The sequence below is a fragment of the Caretta caretta genome, chromosome 8 (assembly GCF_965140235.1).
Source record: "Caretta caretta isolate rCarCar2 chromosome 8, rCarCar1.hap1, whole genome shotgun sequence".
NCBI lineage: Eukaryota > Metazoa > Chordata > Testudines > Cheloniidae > Caretta > Caretta caretta.
This window is the reverse complement of record NC_134213.1, coordinates 72,638,774-72,661,025: the sequence shown is the minus strand read 5'-3', so window position 1 is coordinate 72,661,025 and position 22,252 is coordinate 72,638,774. Positions and strand designations below refer to the sequence as shown.

General features: G+C 38.4%; 1 protein-coding gene across 8 annotated transcripts in view; it reads right to left on the bottom strand.

The window, feature by feature from the left end:
• Nucleotides 1-22,252, bottom strand: part of DPYD (dihydropyrimidine dehydrogenase) — a 656,679-nt gene that overhangs the window by 323,678 nt on the left and 310,749 nt on the right. For all 8 annotated transcript variants that reach the window (XM_075131606.1, XM_075131602.1, XM_048859648.2 and 5 more), the window contains one exon: nt 16,956-17,043. In XM_075131606.1, the coding sequence (XP_074987707.1) occupies nt 16,956-17,043 (88 nt within the window). The remainder of the gene's footprint in view (nt 1-16,955; nt 17,044-22,252) is intronic.

Below are 22,252 nucleotides of genomic sequence, written 5' to 3'. Positions count from 1 at the left end.
GCCTGATATGTGGAGGAGAATCTCACCCAATGGGGGTATTACAAGATTACTGGAATCAGTCCTAATTTAGTATGTTGAAACACTTAGAAAGAAAACTAATTCAGAACATGCTCTCACAATGCACTGTATCACGGATTTGTCTTAAATATGTTTTTCCAGCTCATCTGATACAAAATGTATCTATTTTCTCTTAGAAACTGAGTTAAAGCATATCACATTGAAAAGCCTCAAACAACATGAAACATATATACAATAGCTGTTTTGGCTCTAGTAGACAACCAAATTGTGGAAACCTTTTCCAAGAAACTCTGTTTTGCTTTCTCAAACCTCCTTTTCTTGGTTTTTTTTTTTTTTTTTTTTGGCGATTCAGATAATCTCCTCTCAGAGCTCTAGCTTTTATTTTTCCTCATCAAAAAATGATATTTGCTCTCGGCCATGACCACAATGTAAATCCTCTGCTTCTTAATAAAGGTACAAAATAGTCATGCTTGAGTCACTTCTACATTCAAATAATGGACAGGATTGTGGCACATTTTTCAATGCACAAGTGTTAAATGCTATACTAATTATGATTTTTATGTATTTGTTTATTTTACACAGTATATGTTCTTCACCCACAAAAAACCCAACTTACTAGAGAAAAAAGCTATACATTTTGAATTACTGAGACGTGATATGTAACAAAGGCTGAAGATGTCCTTTCCAAAATAATGGCAAGGTACTTCAATTCCAATACTCACTAAACTGTTAGAATCTATTTTAAAATAGACACCATATGTAAATAAACAACCATCTGTCTTCATTATATTCACAGATACAATGATACATTATTTCTTTTTAAGAAACCACAAATGTACATTAATAATCAATTATACTGGTTTTTCTTACACGATTGAGACATGAGTGAACAAAAAGCAACTTTTTTTACTACATTTGAAAAAATTGAACATTTATTATCTAAGTCACTTAGAAAGTAGGAGGCTTTTTGTAACTAATAAACTTCAGCACAATTATAAAAGCAGCATTAAAGACTAATCTACTGGAACTTGTTGAACCTTACATTCTTATCACTGAATTTTGTTCTTTGCAATTCTAATCACCAAAGACCATTAATTAGAGGGAATTTTGAACAACTATTATACTGAACTGCTGATACCTATTTGCACTTTCCATAATGGTCCATGTTTAAGAGGCGACATTTCTAGCACAAATCTATTGCATAAAAATCATTGTACGTAAAGAAATAAGGAGTATGTGTAAAAATTTGAACAGTGAAAATTGACTTATTTATCAACTAGACTTTGTTCATTTCTATTCTGCATAATAAATAAACAATAGTCAAAGGATTTCCTGTAAAAGAAAACATGGCCAAAGACAAAAGATTTGGAAAATATTTGTTAGATAACCATGTAATTTGTTAATGATTATTTGAACACTTTGATTATTTAGTTTTCTTATTTTTGTCTAACAATTTTTTTCAGTGTTTTTAAAAATAAAATTGAGAATGTTTTTGAATTTTAGATCTAACACCATGAAAACACTAACATCACAGCGTAGATTCAGAAACAATGTAGACAACGCTATGTACGCTGCCCATAGTTACTATAGACACATCAGCCAAAACACCCCAACCCTCACTTGCAACATCCCTGCTATTCCAGGAATGGGCCACTGACCAGCAAAAGTAAATTGTGCTAAATTATGAGATGGGTTTGTAATGTGGTACAATGTGCATGGAGGATACCAAAATGATTTATTTATGAGGAATGCCAAACTTGGTCCAAAGCCAGTAGGTTAATACAGCAAATCGCTCTGCCACCCATGGCCATAGAAATATTTGTGTGTGCATGTTAAATTTTCTCCTGAAGAATTTACCATGCAGTATTTTTCCCTTTATACCTATTTTTAAAAATTAATATATAGCAGTTTGATTAATACGTGTATTTACCAGATGCCCATTACCTTCACAGTGTTTTAGAAAAACACATACACCAAAAAAACCAACCATGGTAGAAGTGGTCAGTCAATCATGCTAAAATGTAAAGAAAGGTGTTAAAGTAAGATCCAACATGACAAAGTGACAACTGACTCAGAGCTTGGATAGTCTCTATTAAACCAAAGTGCCAGCTATAGCAGCAAAAATATTTACATAGCTTAATAAGAACATTTACCATATTGTTTTAGTACTCGAATGTTTCTTCGCAGGTATTTGTTGCCAATGTCATTAAAACTACAATAGATTGTTGCTGCACTATGCCCTGGCTACACGAGCATGTGTTTCCCATACTGTTTTGTTGATTAAAAAAAACGAAAACTGTTGCACTATATCAACACTGAAAAAGTATCTGATAGGAAAATGAGAAATACTAATGGACTTGAAAAGCTTTGTAATTGACTTGTGCCTGAACCAATCAGCAGGGATTTTCTCTAGTGTAGGAAACATGCTGTAGGTAGGAGAAGGCGTAAGTCAGTGCATGTTGTGCTCTGGGCATCCCAGGACACTGTAACTACCAGAGACTGCTCCAAGTTACATAAAGGGCCAAAGCTGCTCCCCTCCCCAGCATTTCCAGGGATCAGGAGATTCCCCTTCTCCTGCGAAATACCTTGTCAGAAGGGGCCAGATGGAGCAGAAAACTTAGTAAGAAAACTCATCGAAGTTCACCTAAGAAGCTTCTCTTTGAGAAGAGCTTGGGGCCCATGGAGTTCACTAAAATGAAATCTCTCAACCTCACAAACCTTAGAGTTTGCAGGGAAGCAGCCATCCTACGGGGACAGCTAGCGCTGCACATGGTTCCGCTGATGCCCTGGCTACACTGGCCACAGGAGATCTTGCTGCTTCAAATGATATAACAAAGCCAGGGGAAAAGACAGACAAAATAGGTTTCCTACAGCAATTCCTAGAAGTCCTTGGACATCTACGAAAAATCCACCTCACAAATCTGAGTTTTGTCTAACCTGTCAATTCAGCCAAAGAAGTGGCTACTCCCTTATTGAGTGGGCAGTGAAAGGAAGGGAGTCTGAATGATTACATTTATAAGACAGGTTTCAGAGTAACAGCCGTGTTAGTCTGTATTCGCAAAAAGAAAAGGAGTACTTGTAGCACCTTAGAGACTAACCAATTTATTTGAGCATGAGCTTTCGTGAGCTACAACTCACTTCATCAGATGTATACCGTGGAAACTGCAGCAGACTTTATATACACACAACCGCATTTGCTCCAACCCCTCAGACAGAGACAAACACCTACAAGATCTCTGTCAAGCTTTCTTACAACTACAATACCCACCTGCAGAAGTAAAGAAACAGATTGATAGAGCCAGAAGAGTTCCCAGAAGTTACCTACTACAGGACAGGCCTAACAAAGAAAATAACAGAACGCCACTAGCGGTCACCTTCAGCCCCCAACTAAAACCCCTCCAACGCATTATTAAGGATCTACAACCTATCCTGAAGGATGACCCAACACTCTCACAAGTCTTGGGAGACAGCCCAGTCCTTGCCTACAGACAGCCCCGCAACCTGAAGCAAATACTCACCAACAACCACATACCACACAACAGAACCACTAACCCAGGAACTTATCCTTGCAACAAAGCCCGTTGCCAATTGTGCCCACATATCTATTCAGGGGACACCATCACAGGGCCTAATAACATCAGCCACACTATCAGAGGCTCGTTCACCTGCACATCCACCAATGTGATATATGCCATCATGTGCCAGCAATGCCCCTCTGCCATGTACATTGGTCAAACTGGACAGTCTCTACGTAAAAGAATAAATGGACACAAATCAGATGTCAAGAATTATAACATTCATAAACCAGTTGGAGAACACTTCAATCTCTCTGGTCACGCAATCACAGACATGAAGGTCGCTATCTTAAAACAAAAAAACTTCAAATCCAGACTCCAGCGAGAAACTGCTGAATTGGAGTTCATTTGCAAATTGGATACTATTAATTTAGGCTTAAATAGAGACTGGGAGTGGCTAAGTCATTATGCAAGGTAGCCTGTTTCTTCTTGTTTTTTCCTACCCCCCCCCCCAGATGTTCTGGTTTAACTTGGATTTAAACTTGGAGAGTGGTCAGTTTAGATGAGCTATTACCAGCAGGAGAGTGAGTTTGTGTGTGTATGGGGGTGGGGGGGATGTGAGAAAACCTGGATTTATGCAGGAAATAGCCCGACTTGATTATGTAAAGAGTTGTCACTTTGGATGGGCTAGCACCAGCAGGAGAGTGAATTTGTGTAGGGGGGTGGAGGGTGAGAAAACCTGGATTTGTGCTGGAAATGGCCCACCTGATGATCACTTTAGATAAGCTATTACCAGCAGGACAGTGGGGTGGGAGGAGGTATTGTTTCATGATCTCTGTGTGTATATAAAGTCTGCTGCAGTTTCCACGGTATACATCTGATGAAGTGAGCTGTAGCTCACGAAAGCTCATGCTCAAATAAATTGGTTAGTCTCTAAGGTGCTACAAGTACTCCTTTTCTATTTATAAGACACAAACTTATACAGGAAGACTTCTTGGAACTTTATTCATTAACATGAAAAAGACCTGCCATTTTCTCACCAATAATTGGCACTAAATGTCAAGTGAGATTTTGGTTCATTTTCCATTTCTGCACAGTCTCAAAAAATCCAACAAACCTAGTTTTCCAACTAGCCTCAGGATTAAAGTAAAATGAAGGGAAGAAAAGAATAGGCATTTTTGGATCCATTGTTTAAATTTTGTATTGTGTCAGTCCTCATATGGTATAAGATGACACAACATTTCAAAAAGTATGTGGATGCATTAAACATATAGTGGGCCAAATGCAGCACTGCTATAAGAAAGCAAAACTCAGTGAAAGTCAACTTGTATCAGAGTTGAATTTTGTCCACTTTATGGATGTTTATTAATTCCGTATCTGATCCTTAACAGGGAAGTTAAAAACCGGCATTATAACTAATGCCTAATTTATTGTTAAAAATTGGTATGTAGCTTTATGACCCATGAGGAACAAACATTTGGAAGCATCACACAAGCACACATAGTCATGTTTTCTCTGTATGACAATCAGATGATCACAGCTAAACTTAGATAAATAAAGGACATAAAGCACACTCCTCCACATGCACAGTAAAGCTTAAAAAGTAGTGTATCAGACACACAATTACCTTACATCTAACCCTTCCATCTTACTCAATATTTATGTTTTCTTTATGTAATTTTTCAAATGTAAAAATATTGTAATATATTTCTTGACTAAATTCTAAACAATATGGTTAAAATGTATTAAATAAAAAATTTTCTAATGTTGTAACCATTTTGCTCCCACGATATGGGAAAGTCATGGTGGGTGAAGTAATACCTTTTATTGGACCAACTTCCGTCACCCATCTTGCCTCTATGAATTTTCTAAGGTATTCATACATTTAACTGCTTCAAACAATATGAACCAAATGTAAACACTACCTTGATTTTCACATTGCATTTAGATGGGCATGTTCTTTCAGAAAGCAGTCAGCATCTTAGAAACAGATAGGAGAGAGTTTTGTGAAACATCTGCAATAGAGATTGTTATGCTAAGTAGTTTCTTGGTAGGAAAGATAAGTAAATAAGAGAATGAAAATCTGTGTAATTTGCAAGTGAATAGGTTAAGGATGCCCAAGGGCAGATTTTTAGTATTTTCTGGAAGTGTCTTAAGATTATTAATAATAAATAAGCTGTTTTGTGCATCTGAGCCCAAAAAGCTTCCAATGTCTAGCATTGCTGATATGTATTAAGGAGGTTCCACTAATATCAAGAGGAGCAGTGTAGATTCAGAAGAGCAGATTACAATGAATGCCATTAGCAGAAATATTCCTTGAAAATAAGAATTCCTTTTTTCTATGAAAAGGGACAAAAATTGTTGTTCTCTACAAATAAATTCACATTGCATAGATAAAGAAGTGAAAGCACCCAATATGAATGGGTTTTTGTACAGAGCTCTTCTTCTAATGCAATTCTGTTTCCTTTGTTTTGAGGAGATTTTAAAAAAATGTTTGATTCAAGTGTTGTACAAGGACAGTATATCAACTATGTCAAAGATGTACAGTTTATTGTATTAGAACTGATTTATGGTCAGTTTTGTTTACAGATGCACAACCATAATATTGTAATGCCCTTCATATCATAGTAGTGAAAATAAAAATTAACTCAATATGGAAGAAATTTGATAATAGACTATGTCTTAGATCACACTAAGGTGAAATTCTATTTACTTCCACAGGGCCCACACTCAGGTTCAATGCATTCTTTGAGCTATTAGCATGGGGCTGAGTGGTGCATACAGGCTTGTTTGAGCTTCTGCATTGGTCCTTCTAGATTTAAGTACACAATCTAGTGCAGGGGAATTCCTCCGTTAATGGATAGATGGAACTGCAGCTCCTTTTTGACACAGCCCATGATGGAGAGATTACTTTAAATTTAAATAGTAGTTAATAGATAAATAACTCTGCTTCCATGTGGACTTTATGGGCATGTTAATGGTCAGTTTGTTTCTAGCTGCTCTCTGATAACAATTGAGTAGTATATTCTCTATTCACATCCAGGGTATGTCTAAATTCTGCCATTGTTTCCTTCACAACATCCATCTTTATTCAGACAGCTAAAACTCATCTATGCCTTCAGGTTCAGTCTTGATTATTTCAGCAGCAGCATCTTTGGTCTTCCTGAAGCCCTCCTAAACCCTCCACAACTAAAATGATCTTCCTGGATTTTAATCTCTCAATGGCTCCTCATTCTGCATCCCATAACCTCGAAACTCCAAGACTGATTTGCCATGGCTCTGCAACTTGTGTTATTATTTACACCACTGCATAGTGGGGAAAACGGCCCTTCCTATCCTCTCTTTCCATGCACTGCATGTTTTAGACATGCTTCACTTGTCTGGTCTTGTCTCCCAGTCGATTGCCCCATGCCCCTTCTGGTGCACCAGTGATGCCAGCCTTATTACCCAATTGATCTGCTTCTCCCACAGGTATCTCTTTTTTCATGTTGGCTCCTATATGCAGAGCTGAGCTGGCCCATGAGACCACTACTGTCTTCATTAAAAATCCCCCCAGAAAACTCCCTTCTTCTCTGAAGCCTATTGCAAGTGATTTATGATATTGTTTATCTACAACTGTCATCAAAACTGACCAGAACCAGCAAGCTGGACAAGTTTTATCTTGAATAACCACATGATCATCGCTCTATTAGCCTCACTTGTCCTGGCACCATCCCCTCTCTATCTTTTTCTCTGTCACTCGCTGTGTCATGTCTGAAATTTAGACTGTAAGTTCTTTGGAGGCAGAGTCTGTCTTTTGTGAATACTGTTGGGTGCTATAAAATAACGCTGCACAAAACCAAAATAAAGACATAGAAACAAAAACAAACGGGAAACATTTCTTTAGCCAGCAGAGTCTAATGGCTTAATCCTGCAAGGTACACAGTATTTTTGTCCTTGAATCCAGCAAAGCACCTAAGTGTGTGCTTAACTTTAAGCACGTGTACTATGCACTTTACTGGATCAGCATCAGAGTGCTCAGAGAACAGAACCCTAAGTGATGATACACTGAGGCACCAAGTAGCAGCATCTATCACTTTTGAAATACAGCAACCAATGGGAAAAGTCTGGAAGCAATTTCAAATGAAACTGGCTTCCTCGCTCTTCTCTTGGAGGTGACAAGTTTAGTAGCAAGTGAAGGAAAAAGGAAAAAATGCAAATAGCAGAGAAAAAGGAAAAAAACAGAATGAAGTGAGACAGAAAAACAATTTTACATGCTATTTTTTTCCTCCATAAATCTGTGTGCTGGCCATGGGCCTATGCACCTCCTATGCAGACATCATGGCCTCCAAATTTAGTTTATGGATCAGGAGTAAGATGCACAATTTCTTTCTGTAGCACCAGCAAAATGAACATCTGTTCACTTTTTGCCACATAGGTTTGTAGCTTGGTGTGTGGGTGTGAACAGAGCTCTCGATGTGTAATATTCTTCCCATCTGCACACCAGGTGGCACTGCATAGTTAATCAGAAGATAACAACAGGCATGAGGAGATTGATTTACTATCTTATCCCCAAAAAGTAAGTAATCTCACAACTTTTAAAAAATGAGGTGCACCAGTGCTTGGATTTTTAATTTATTTTTGGTGTGTAATTTTGTTACAATCAATGAGATTATTTGAAGACACCATTGTTTTAATGCTATGTTAATTAACAATGAATGACTGCATTTACTGAAGAGGTTCTGTACATGAGGTCTTTGATTTATTCCCTTTGATATACTGATTTAACCCTTGCAGGTAGGACATACTATACAGTATAAAGGGCTCTCTCTTGGATATATTTTGTATGCTCATGTAAAACATTAACTAAATTTGCATTAAATGATATAGCCTCTGGGGAATCTAGAATGGTATAACAGGTGCTATAGCAATCCAATATCACACTATAAAGGAAGAAATTGTGGTTTTTTTACAAACCAAATGTTAAGTGTTTCCAAGTGCAACAGAGTATCTTACCATATGTAAAACTAACAAAACTCATATGAAATTAGAGAGGGAAAATACCCCGTTAGATAATGAATTATTCACCACCACCCCCCCGCAACTACAGGAGTGATTATTTGCTACTGTATATTTTACAGTGTTTTCTCCAGGCAAACTGTAAAAGACTCAAGCAATGGAACTTGCATCACTTCCTTTGGCAGATTTAATTCCTGCTCATTTTGATCTCCAAATGCTCATTTTGATCTCACTGTCCTTGCTTTATACCCTAACTCCTTGGACCACCCTAAACAATGATGTTCCTCCTTAGTGTTCACACACTTTGGATATTTTTAGTAAGTTTTTTTGGCCCAAGCTATAAATATTTAATGCCAAACTGCATAACCCATACTCAGATGGGTGCATCCTTACTCACTGAAGTGGTCCAACTGAAGTCAGCGTGACTGTTCATCTGAGCAAGGGTGCATTCATGTTAGTAAGGATTGAACAAATGGGCTTTATGTAGGAATGAATGCCCTACTGAAATTCATGCAGTGGCTTTTTTATGTGCTGATGTTTCAAACATGCATCATTTTTATAGAAATATTTTTCTATCAGACTAGATGTTCTAAGGCAAATCAAGTCAACCATTAGCTGACAACTAAATGCTATTAGCTAAAAGGATTCACAAACTAGATTTTTGCTGTTTGCTGATAGAGCCAACATGTTTGGATATGGACTGAAAGACATATGAATGTTATTTCTAGTTCTGCTTTGTCAGTTGAAGAAGCATGTTACCTTTTAGGTAATGATATAGAATAAGGGTAAAAATTTTCAAAAGCACCTAACAGGCTTAAATGCCATTATAAAAAGTTACTTAGGGATTTAGGATTCTAAGGGTAAGTCTACACTGAATGCTCCTTTCATCAGCGTGTAGAGTACATTCTTGCCTAGCCCCCCCAGCATGGGTATAAAGAGAGGGTAGGCAGAGGCATGGTTTAAGCAAGTAGAATAAAAATATGGATATGTATGTGAGTACATACCATGCACACTTTCTACTCATCCAAGCTGCACCTCCCCATCTACACTGCCATTTTTAGCAGTATAGTGACCCACTGCCTCCCCACTGTTGAGTCTTTCCCCACCACAGTTAAAGGCTCTGGCAGCTCCACACTGCTGGAGCTCTTCCCTTCGGCTTCCCCTCTGCCAGAGCCTTTCCTCACAGCAGTGAAAGACTCTGGTAGTGGGGAGCTGCTGAAGCCTTTCCCTGCTGCCTCTCCTCTTCCAGAGCCTTTCATTGACATGTTGCTACATGCTGCAAGTGTGAGTGCTGTCTGCTTTTCACTGCAAGATGTAGCTACACACACACTACGGGCTGCCACCAGTGGTTCATAGTGTAGACATAGCCTTAAGGTATGTCTACCCTGGAGCTGGCAGTGTGATTTCCAGCTCAAGCAGATGTACCTGCAGTAGCCACAGCTGCATGGGAAGCGGGATCAGCTAGCCATTCCACATACGTACCTAGGGTTTCAGATAGCATTATACTCAGGTCAGCTAGCCAGTGCTGGTATAGTTGTGGCTACACTACTATTTTTAGCACACTAGCTTGGTCAATGCTAGTGTGGGTGTGTTCACCTGAAATGGAAATTACACCTCCAGATCCAGTGTAGACACTCGCAGTCTCATTGGAAGTCCATGGGACTTAAGCATCTAAGTCACTTTTGAAAATGGGAATTAGGCACTTTTCAAAAATTTTTGCCTAAAGAGATAATCAGATGTAAAGACTATATATATATATATATATATATATAATTTTCTTAGGAGGGAACTGTAAATGTTATTTAGAAACCCTAAACTGTAGTGTAGATGTTACAGTCCGTATCTGTAATAAGAACAGTCTCTGCATAAGTCTGCATAGAAAGGATATGCTCATATCTTTACTGTTTGCATGTTTTAAAAGTTATTTAACAGTATTTTAACTGCTGTTAAAATATTTATGCCCTTTTTCATTTTTATTCAAATAAATATGTGTATACAAATATGTGTTGTATTCTCTCTTCAAAAGTGATTGTACAATGCTTTCTGAGGTTCTGAAAGAGTCCTGGCCTGCAAATAATTTAGCTGACCTTCAAGAGAAAAACATAATTAAAAAAAGAAGTATTCAGTCGTAAAAATCAACCAAAAGATACAGTAACACAGAGCACTTAAGCTGTTCTGTCTCCTTAGGACCTCCTGTGACACTTGCCAAGGGTACCCAGGGTTGTGAAGCACCTCGTTACCATCTGCTCTTAGCAGCAAGCCTTGTCTGTGCTTGCCAGGGGTCAGCTCCCTAACAACCCCTGCCACAGGCAACACAAGCACTCCCCTCTCTCCCTACAAAGATCCTGCTGTCCCTCATGCAGGTTAGCTGTAGGCACACTCCAACCTCCAAGTCCTCCAACCACGCCCCTAGAATGTCCAGTCCCTGATCCTCTAAACACTCACAGAATCCACACATTCAATACTCACAAAGGAATAGTACACACCAGCTTATCACTTTCACCTCAGGATCACTGCTCCACTTACACTCACAACATTTAGATATGTTTATAGTGACAACAAGAATAAGTTTATTTAGCAAAGATTAATGAGCCAATAAGAAGCATGTAGGATTAATGGAAACAAAGGGTTACATATAAAATAAAATCATAACACACTTTCTAGAGCTTAAACTTAAGTACCAAGATGCTCTCTTATTTAATAAGCTACTGCTTATTAAAAGTCCTTTTAACAGCATTTTGCAACGAGGATGGCTGAGACCCTCCTTTCTTAAAATCAAGCTGCTAGCACTTTGTCTCTCCAGATGAAGGATGTCAGGGTGTATCTCTGCATCCCTAGATATATCAGACCAGTCCTTTGTTCCTAACTTGTAAATAGAGTCCCCTCTACCCATTCACTTTTTTCCTGTTAATTTCTTTTTCTGAAGTCCCCACAATCTCCTCATTAGCACTTGACTCAGTATGTAAATAGACTTTCATTATAAAAGATCCATAATATACAATAGTCAACTTGGGACATAAGTGTCTTTCACAAAGATTATGATGAACATTGTGACACAGGCTTTCAGTGGAAATCTTACATGACACACTTTGGTGAACTAGAATGTAAATACCAGGTCCAGAGGATCCCTGTAAACCTATGCACCCCGTGACCTCTGCCAGTTAGTGCTGACAGGTCCTTGGGTCACACCTACCTCTTGCTGCCCTATACTGCAGTCTTCAAGGGCTACATACTCTGCCTAATTCATCACCCCATGATCTCTCTCACACAAATGCCAATTCTCTGCTGACCATGGGTCTCCATAATACTTACACATGGCAGCTACTGATTTGAAACTTTTCTTGTAAAGGCCAAGTTTTCAAATTGATTTGTAAACTTGGTCACAGAAATTCTGCTTGTGCATCTCTCTGCATAAGCAAATCTTGCACTATGCAGGTAACTGAGTCTTACTATCTCATTCTGATGGGTAAAATAAGAGTTTTCGGTCCATAAATTCAGAGACCCACTTGCAAACTTAACCATAAAAGTTTACCTGAAAGATTTAATTCATCTTGGTTAGGTTTTAAAAGCAGTAGAGGAAATGTTACAAGTTAAAACCCATTGCTAGCAGACAGTTTGAGTCTCAAAATGACATTTTTAAGCATTCACCACCATCCATGTGTATCTATGCTTAATTGCAATTTTTAAAAACACGTATTAAACTACAATGCCAAAAGCTTTAGAAATTGAGCATTTAGCTAAATGAAAGTGAAAAGCAACAACCATTGAGGGTGAGTAAGCACAATGGAAACCTGCCGTATTGATTTAAATTGTTCCTCCTCTCCTCCCCACGCTGCAGCATTCCAGGCCTGTGTAGAAACTGTCAATTGTACTAATTTCTATGATCATTTTTTGTTCTATGCAAACGGGAACTCTGATGTGACCCCAAAATTAACTTTTATTATTGACTTGAGGCATGATGTGAATTCAGCTGTCCAAGGGTAAAAAGCTGTAATTCACTATCACTTTGCCCTTCTGAATTATAATGTTCAGTAAAACACATGAGGTGATGTGTGTCGCCAGAATCTGCTAAGCAGAGATCTCTGTGGAAAGAAAACTGAAAGTGGGCTTACAGGACCACGTAAGGGGCAGGGATGAAGCAAGCAACTCACTGAATCCTCCAGAAACAACAGGAACATAGTGTTAACTCAGTCCACATAATGTGATAATGGTAGGTTGAAGGAAGCAACTGGAATACACGGGAAGGCTAATATCATCCCCTTTGATTGATAGTGCATGCTTGCCATGTGTTACTTGGGTATGCAGTCTGGAGGTTGTGTTGGATCCCCATCTGCTGTTGGACGATCACATTGCTGCAATGTCCAGGCGTGCTTTTTGCTTATTTGCTTTCTCTTGGATACAGACCATGCTATGGTAATGCATGCATTTGTCGCCTCATGCTCCCTATGAATTATTACACTGCACTCTATGTGGGCTACATCTTATCTGGAAAATTAAGCAGGTGCAGAATGCAGCAGCTCGTACATTAAGTGATAACTCTTGGAGACAGCATTTATTATCAGTGCTCCATGACATATATTGGCTGTCAATTTGTTTCTAGGTAGAGTTTATGGTGTTTGTTTTACCCTATAAACATCTAAATGCTATAGGATCTGCCTACTTGAGAGACTACCTCTTCTTATGGCAGTATGTCACAGCTGCAATCCACAGAAGACTTCAAGCTTGATTCGTTTCATTATAAAAAGAAAGGGAGTTAATGATAAAACATTCTCTGTAAGGGTTCCTTTCTCAAGATCTGAAATAGCTCAAATTTGTTCAGGGCATACTGAAAAGCCTGTCTGTTTGAGTGGCAATAGGTGAAGGGCTGACACAGGTGAGGACAAGATTTGTTTGGCTGAAAAAAACATGGTGCAGGTTGTAATGCGTACTGGCCACATGGTTAATGATCAGATGATGGGTTACAGGATTCAGAGAAGTGGTACTTCCTGCTCTGGTCGAATTCTACTTTGTGGCTCCAATGTTCTTTTCCTTTTAAATATATGCAAAGGGTTCCCAGAGCTTTTGGTTGGGTTCCCTTTTGCATAGGGTTAGCACAAGACCCAATTCTAAAGTTATTAAAGAAATAAACGGAGAGGTTGTGATCTCTGACCCCATACAAAAGCCTCAAAACATGCTTTTCTTCCATATGCTTGCTAAATATTAGGGATACAACCTTAAATATGCCTCCTACAATGCCTACTTTGCGCATGTGCTCTCTCCTCCTCACTTAGACCCATTTCACCCCCTAGTCCATGACACATTCCTCTTCCTGATACAAAATTCCAGCCATGTGATGTTCAGGGTTCTCCAGGCAATTTCAGCCTTCATCTGCCTCCAAGACATTTGTTTCCACATGGATGCTCACTCACCCCATAAAACTTCTGGACACTTGTTCACTCCCATATCTCCAAGTTGTTCCTCACTTCCAAGAGGCATTCCCTTGAAAGGACCCACTACTCTGTAAAAAACTTAGTCTCACGTACTCCTGTTCCCACCTAGACACCCATCTTCTTTCAATCATCCATTCCCTTTTACTTCCACTCCTCTGGTAGAGGAAATTGAGAACAGCCTGCTCTTATTCTACTAAGTAACTGATCTTTTGAACTGAATTATTACAAGCTTACAAAACTGTATTTGATGCAAGCAACGTTATTAAAAATTTTTGCTTCCAACATTCAAGTTAATGTCCAACCTGTGGTTTCCCCCCCCCCCATAAAAGTTTAGTAGACTAAAAACACAAACAGAAAAACCAGTGCTCAGAATCAACATATATAAAGATCTTTAGTGGAGCGCATAATAAATATTCTTTTGTACTATACACCCAGCAGATCCAGACACACTGTGGGCTCAGTTTACACTTGCCCTTCCATCTTCCCCCACCCGTGCTCAGGATCTAAGTGGAATGAGGATACTAGTGATCACTGCTCACAAAAAGAAAGTGCTGGTGAGAGCTCCAGTCAGCACTTCACAAGGGAGCGTAACAAGTTGGCTTAGGGGCATAGTCAAGGACTCAATCGTTCTTACATGTCTACCAGCCTCTGGCAGCAAGGGTTGTTGTGAGTTCACAGTACCTTTCACCAGCCCATGTATAGAGTGTTATACACTCTGTTCCCCTTCTGTTTCCTAATGCATTCTGTTTACATGTGGCCTAAGTAAGTGGTGCACAGTACCTCCACTTGTCTACTAGAACTCTGCACCTGCTCACTTACCCAGCACTTCTCACAGAAGTAAAACCACTATTTGGCTCTGTATATTTATTTGAGAGACACAATAATGTCTAGATTTACATAAAATTAAATGCCTTTATTTAAAAAATGTTGTGTGCCAGGATAACCTTATTGAGCGTAAGCAAGGAGACAGTCTCTCTATAGATAAGATCTAGCCATTCTACAGGTAAAATACACAGTGGTAAATTGACAATTAATCAGTAGTGACAAAGAAATTTTCAAATGTTTGAATAAATCTATGTTGTAATATCGAACAATGCTGATGCTGTAAGGATGGCTGTTTATTCTAGCTATTAGATGTTGAGAAAATAAATGCTCATTTATGCATTTCCCTCCTAACTTCCAGGATTTTATAAAGCAAAAGAGTTAGAAGAGGGATAGTCATGTTGACTAAAACATGAAAGGAGATAACCTGGCATATTGCCCTGTGTACAATTATACAGAAATATGACCACATGGAAATTCCTACGTGTGGAATGTCTCTAACAATGAGAGGATTTAGGATTATATAAATCACAATGGTTGGTAGTACAGTATAATCACATGAGAGAATGAACCTGGCAAAGCTTATTATACTGAATACCCAGATGGTAAACAACAGTTGTCGTTGTACTAAGAATTACATCTCTCTAATCAATAATAGGAAGGAACAGTTGGACAACTTATTTCCTATTATGTTACTTAGGCCATGTCTAGATCAATAAAGAGCATTAAGCCTCATGCCAACTGTAGACAGTATATGTTCAGCATGGCTATCATATGTTAGGGATGGGTACTGCTGTACTCCAAAATACTTTTAACACATAACCTAATATAATTAAGCTAGCAGTAATGGTTTAAATATCAGATGGGTATTTTTATAATGGGAGTGGAGATGAAATTATTATTTTAGTTTAAGTAGAATTCAAAGCCAACTTATTTTGTTAAAGCCAACCCCCACCATAATTCAATTTAGCTCTGAAATCTACCTCTGAAGGATGGTCGGTTCTTCATATAGGGGAAAGAAAAAGCAATAAAGCACAGTATCACCGGCTTACATATTCACTAGCTAATTATGGGGGTATAGTAAGCTGTTCACAAAAATTGAAAATTGTGCTTGCATATCCCTCAGGCCAGAATGGCAATTATTGCTAGTAACTTTCAGTACATCCACTTTTGAAACTTTTCACTAAACAATAAGTAAAGCCAATCAAACTAAATTGCTGAAGGGCTTGTTGAACTAGCATATGAATTGTTTAAGTTTATGTCTAAACAAACTTAAGTTAAAACAAATAATCCCTCCCCACCCAAAAAAATTAAGCTAACAAAAAACCCACTGCAACGGTACGCTGACTCTCTTTCCAACTTTCAGAGTGAAAGAATAAAGGTAAATGCAAAGTTCCTCCTCCATCAGTAAGGAAAATGGAAGTGACAGTGGAAAGCATTGCTTCTGGTTATTTAACTTTGTGGTTTGAAAGCCATCTCATGGGAAGCAACTGAACTCTCTTAGTAAGCTCTCATGAAGTATATCTATTTTTCAAAAGCGTACATAACATCAAACTGAGAAAACCTGTAAGCTGTTTTGTTCCTAGTTTTATAATTTATTACACACACATATATACAGTAAGCTGCATAGAGTGTTTAGATAAGTAATTAGAGAAGAATTTCAGTACTTTCAAAGTTCATGAAAAGTCTTTGAAATTGGTGTCTGTTGGTTACAGATATAGTACGAGCTGCAGCAGTGTAAGCTTCTTGATTCTATCATACCTATGTCTTTCAACCCTGATCTACAGGGAGCCCAAGGTACAATAGGTTAGGTCTGTGCATAACACTATTTAGTCTTTGCTCTCTGTTGAGACTTCCAGACACAGTGCCATTTAGTGCCAATTGTTATGGATTTATTTATTATATGCTCACCTGTCCACTAAGAACCATCCAAATCATTTCACATTAACCAGTGAATTGCCATCAGGCAGCAACAGCTTGCAGTAACTGCCAGGGAAAGCCAGATTCAAACCACTCAAACAGATGAGAGAATTTTCTGTTTACCACATCATCTGGTTTACACTGAAGACGTTTAAATTTGTCTTACTAAGATACTGAAATACAGCCCATTTACTGGCAGAAAATCATTCTCATTTTCAACAAAACAAAATAAAGGAGAATAAGACATTCCTACCTATTCCAATGAAGACTGCTTTGTAGCCATCTTCTTTCAAGGTGTTGATTGTCATTCCTTCCATTCCAAGGCCTTTACCACAAACTATCTAACATAAAACATTATAAAGATTTATTAAGTAATTTGAAATTGATCATTAAAATTGGTTTAATTTCTGTCATCTTCCTCTTACTGGCATCTCAAAAAGTTTCATAATGATCAATTAATTAAATAAATAAAATATTTTTTTCAAGCTAAATTTACAGGGCCTGATCCTCAGGTCTGATCAAAGTTGGGTAGTGGGCATAAAATGGCTTAAAGTCACCTTTGTATTCCCCTGATAGTGGGGGATAGCCGAGGGTCTATTTGGTTCCTGGCATAACAGCAGCCAGCAACAAGCAAACAAACAGAAAAAGAAAGAAAAAACCTGTTCATGGAACACAACAGCACAGCAAAACAGCACTTTTAAATGGTTGTATTTGATACTGGTTTGGTAATGAAGTATTCCCACATGAAAATCAGGATTTAAGAAACCTCATCTGGGAGCAAGGCACCAGTCTAGGGAATGTGTGGTAAACAGAACAATCATCCAGCACATTAGTCAGGAAAAAGTCTTGGGGGTTACTGTGAAAAAATCATTGATGCCACCAAGTGTATTGTAAAGAAAAAAGAGGCAAACAAGATACTAGCTAGGAGTAACAGCATGTCAGAATATCAAACAAATAAGGTGATCTTACGTGCAGTACTAGTCACTGTACCAAAGGAAGGGTAATATAGCCTCATTGAGGATGCAGCAAAAATTAAACTAATTTAAGATTCTGCAACTGGACCTCTCACACCAAGAAGCCCTGCTCAAGTGAATGGCGCTCTTTGTGGGCATAAGGGCCCACCTATGCAGAGTCAACCACAGGATTGGGGCTTAAAACAACATTAGGTTTGACGAATCTTTATTATGTGGAAAGATTAAGGGGACTGTACTTACTCTCAAGGAAAAAGATAAGAATTCAAGGGAACCTAATAGATTTTTTCAAAATTAAGAACATAAGAACAGCCATACTGGGTCAGACCAAAGGTCCAGCAAGCCCAGTATCCTGTTTTACGACAGTGGCCAATGCCAAATGCTTCAGACGGAATGAACAGAACAGGCAATCATCACATGATCCATTCCCTGTTGCCCATTCCCAGCTTCTGTCAAACAGGGGCTAGGGGCACCATCCCTGCCCATCCTGGCTATTAGCCTTCGATGGACCTATCCTTCATTAATTTATCTAGCTCTTTTTTTGAACCCTGCTATAGTCTTGGCCTTCACAACATCCTCTGGTAAAGAGTTCAACAGGTTGACTGTGCGTTGTGTGAAGAAATTCTTCCTTTTGTTTATTTTAAACCTGCTGCCTATTAATTTCATTTGGTGACCCCTAGTTCTTGTGTTATGAGAACGAGTAAATAACACTTCCTTATTTACTTTCTCCACACCACTCATGATTTTATAGATCTCTGTCATATCCCCCCTTAGTCGTCTCTTTTCCAATCTGGAAAGTCCCAGTCTTATTAATATTTTCTCATACGGAAGCTGTTCCATGCCCCTAATAATTTTTGTTGCCCTTTTCTGAACCTTTTCCAAGTCCAGTATATCTTTTTTGAGACGGAGCGACCACATCTGCATGCAGTATTCAAGATGTAAGCGTACTATGTATTTATATAGAAGCAATATGATATTTTCTGCCTTATTACCTATCCCTTTCTTAATGATTCCCAACATTCTGTTTGCTTTTTTGACTGCCCCTACACATTGAGTGAATGTTTTCAGAGAACTATCCACAATGACTCCAAGCTCTCTTGAGTGGTAACAGCTAATTTAGAAATATGGTTGGGATTATGTTTTCTAGTGTGCATTACTTTGCATTTATCAACATTGAACTTCATCTGCCATTTTGTTCCCCAATCACCCAGTTTTGTGAGATCCCCTTGTAGCTCTTTGCAGTCTCCTTTGGACTTAACTATCTTGAATAGTTTTGCATTATCTGCAAATTTTGAATAGGACTCATCCCAGTATAGACCTCTGGGGGACACCACTATTTACCTCTCTCCATTCTGAAAACTGACCATTTATCCCTACCCTTTGTTTCCCATCTTTTAACCAGTTAAGGATGGAATTAATCACTAGGGTTGTAATTGCATTTGTTTAATCGTATTTCTTCTAAATGATCAATGGTGCTCAGAGCCACTTGCTTCATTGGCTGGAATGAATCAAAATATGTAAAAATAGGAATAAATGCAGACAAATTTATTTCACTGGTAGTAGGTTCACAAAGAGTAATAAATAAAAACAACAAGCACTTAGAAAGCACTGCTTGTTGTTAGAACTCAAAGAACTTTACAAAGGATAAGAATCATGTGCCCCATTTTCCAGTTGAGGAAACTGAAGCCCAAAATGGGAAGTCATTTGTTCAAGGTCACACACCAAGTCTTTACCAAAACTGTGATTAGCAATCAAGTCTCCTTATTCCTGTTCCTGTGCTCTGTACAATGGACCATGCTGCCTGAGGAGCATGATCTAAAACTTATCTTAAAACAAAACAAAAGGGTTTTGAAGCAAAGAGAATAAATGAGCTCAAGAGAAACCTAGGCCTGTTTCTGGAGAAGACAGTGGACTGAGGAATTGATTCGTCAGTTTAACTGGTATAAATCCACTGAAATCAGCAGAATTACTTTGGATTTATACCAGCAGAAGTAAGGGCAAAATTTGGCCCTTTTGTTATTAAAGAAAATGCTAGTGTGTTTAGTCTCCATCTTAAATGGCATAACAGGGCTCATGCAGCCTTCATTGTGCTGTGCTAGTGAGCACTTCAGTAAAGAACTTCTGAGGGGGACTGCGTCTCCATGTACGCTGTGGGAGGTAACTGTATGGCAGAGCTCACAAGGAAACGCATACAACACAGGTCAAAAATGGGCATGTCAGAGCAGCAGCCAGAGGATCTGCACACAGCATAAATACCCAAAAGAAAATCAGATCTAAGAGGAGAACATCAGGCTCAAATGCATGTCTGCCCTACACCTTACTTCCTTTTGGTGGTTAGTATTTCTTATTCTAGGTCTCTCAAATTTTCTTCATTCAGGACAATCATAATTTTAGTTTCTTGCGTATCAAACTGTATTTCCCTATTCTTATGTTTTTGCCCCACTTTTCATGACCTTCATCAGTGCAACAAAACTTACATTGAATCAAATGGCTAGAGTTTTTAATGTCTGTCTATTATATTGTCTTCGTTTAAGATTTAAATATTTCCGTGTGGCCTTTCAGATTAAAACAGTCAGCTTGGCCCGCCAGGGTGAATTTAGCTTAAATAGGAAAGGAACAATTGTAAATACATGCATGATTGTTTCCAGTTTTTGGTTTTTTCATTTTCATTGTTACTCCTATACTTGTGATGCTCCACTGTATAAATGCTTCTTATAATGCTGCCTCTCTCACTCTTATTGAATTTATCTAAATTCCCGTTTAGAAATTTATGAAGATGTGTTTTCCCCATCCCTGAAAACATGGAGGATGGAAAATGTAATATATTTTATTTAAGGACTGACCCTTTCTTATTTTCTCCTTTTATAGATTAGGTATAAAAAGCTGTGTGTAGTTGTGATCCTTTTGACTACAGACTGCATATTCAATGGGTATAAAATACCACCTATGACTTAGTATACATTTTTATTCTTATATGTACATATATTATGAAAACTTAATAATGGAATTTAAACTTCACTACTAATTTTATGTGAGGATTTGCAATCCCTTAAGGCCTAGTCCTGTAACCTTTATCTATCTGAGTAATTCCTACTGATGTCAACCGAATTACTCACATAAATCAGTAATACTTAGTATTTATACAGTATAGCACTTTTCATCAAAGATCTCAAAATGGCTTACACAAAGGTACATAAAATACTCCCATTTTACAGAGGCACAAAGGTGAGGTACTTAGTTAAGTGGCTTGCCCAATGTCACAGAGCTAATCAATGGCCTAGTTTAGAATAGACTCCAGGGTAAAATTCTGTGCTGCACATCTAAGTGGCACAGCACAGAACTCTCACCTTGGGAAGAGGGAGTGGCCATGTTGGCTTTAAGCTCTCAATTTTGTACTGCTCCAAAACTTCTGGAGTAACAGAGAGACTTGGGGGCTGGTCTAAATTTTGCAGCCTGTCGTCTGCTGCTTATGACCCACAGCACTGTCTGAAATCTCAGTAATGCTACATTCTGTGACCCCTCCCTGATATGCCCGATGCCTTCAGATTTGCCTCTAGTATGCCCTCTATGTCAGAGTGTGTGAGGGGATGCTCAGAAGGCAGCTTTATGACTACCTTCCACAGTCCAGAACCAGGGTAATCTTCTCTTGACAAGATCTGGGCTTTTATGCTATGTCTACATTGCAGCTGGAGACATGCCTCATAACACAGATAGACAGACATGTGCTAGCTCTCCCTGATCTAGCACACTAAAAATAGCAGCATGAACATTGCTTCAAGGATAGCAGCATGGACTAGCCACCTGAGTACAATCCATCTGACCCCAAATCTCCACCCATACTGTAATGTCCACACAGCTATTTTTACTGTGCTACTTGAAATGGAGCTAGCATGGGTCTGTCTACCCAAGCTGGGAGGCATGCTCCCACCCATAGTGTAGACTAACCTTACAGTCCCTTTATACCACTCCAGGCCTTTTACTGAGCATAGAGGTGTTGAAGTGGGGAAGGGGGGGGGTGATGATCTCACTCTAGGTCTCATGATTCCCAGTCTGCTGCTCTATCCACTGGACCAATATAAACGACTATGAGTTAGGATTACTTATATGATTCTTATATGACCTTAATCAGTGAAAAAGTTTTATCTAGTCTTCTATGTAAGGGTTTGATCCTGAGATATGTTCCACACACATAACTTCTATTAAAATGAGTGGGAGTTATACACACTAAATACATCTCTACAACAAACACTGAATGAACAATAAAACAACATTCCCATTATCTAAAAATAATCAAGAAGTGTTGTTTGTTTAATAAAATGCAGCCAGTGCAAAACTATTGCTTTCCAAGAAGTTGAATTACTGTTATTGTTTATAACAGATCATGTCACTACTTTGTTAATTTAATGCATGTAATAAGTAAAATAAACATCAATGTGAGATTGCATTACAAGCCATTAAAAGAAAACTGGGGTGGAGGGAGAAGTGTCTAATCTGAATGTATTAAGTAGTACCAAACATGCATGAAAACAACTTGATTAAAGAAATCAAATCATTCCAATAGCTACATTGAACCCCTAAA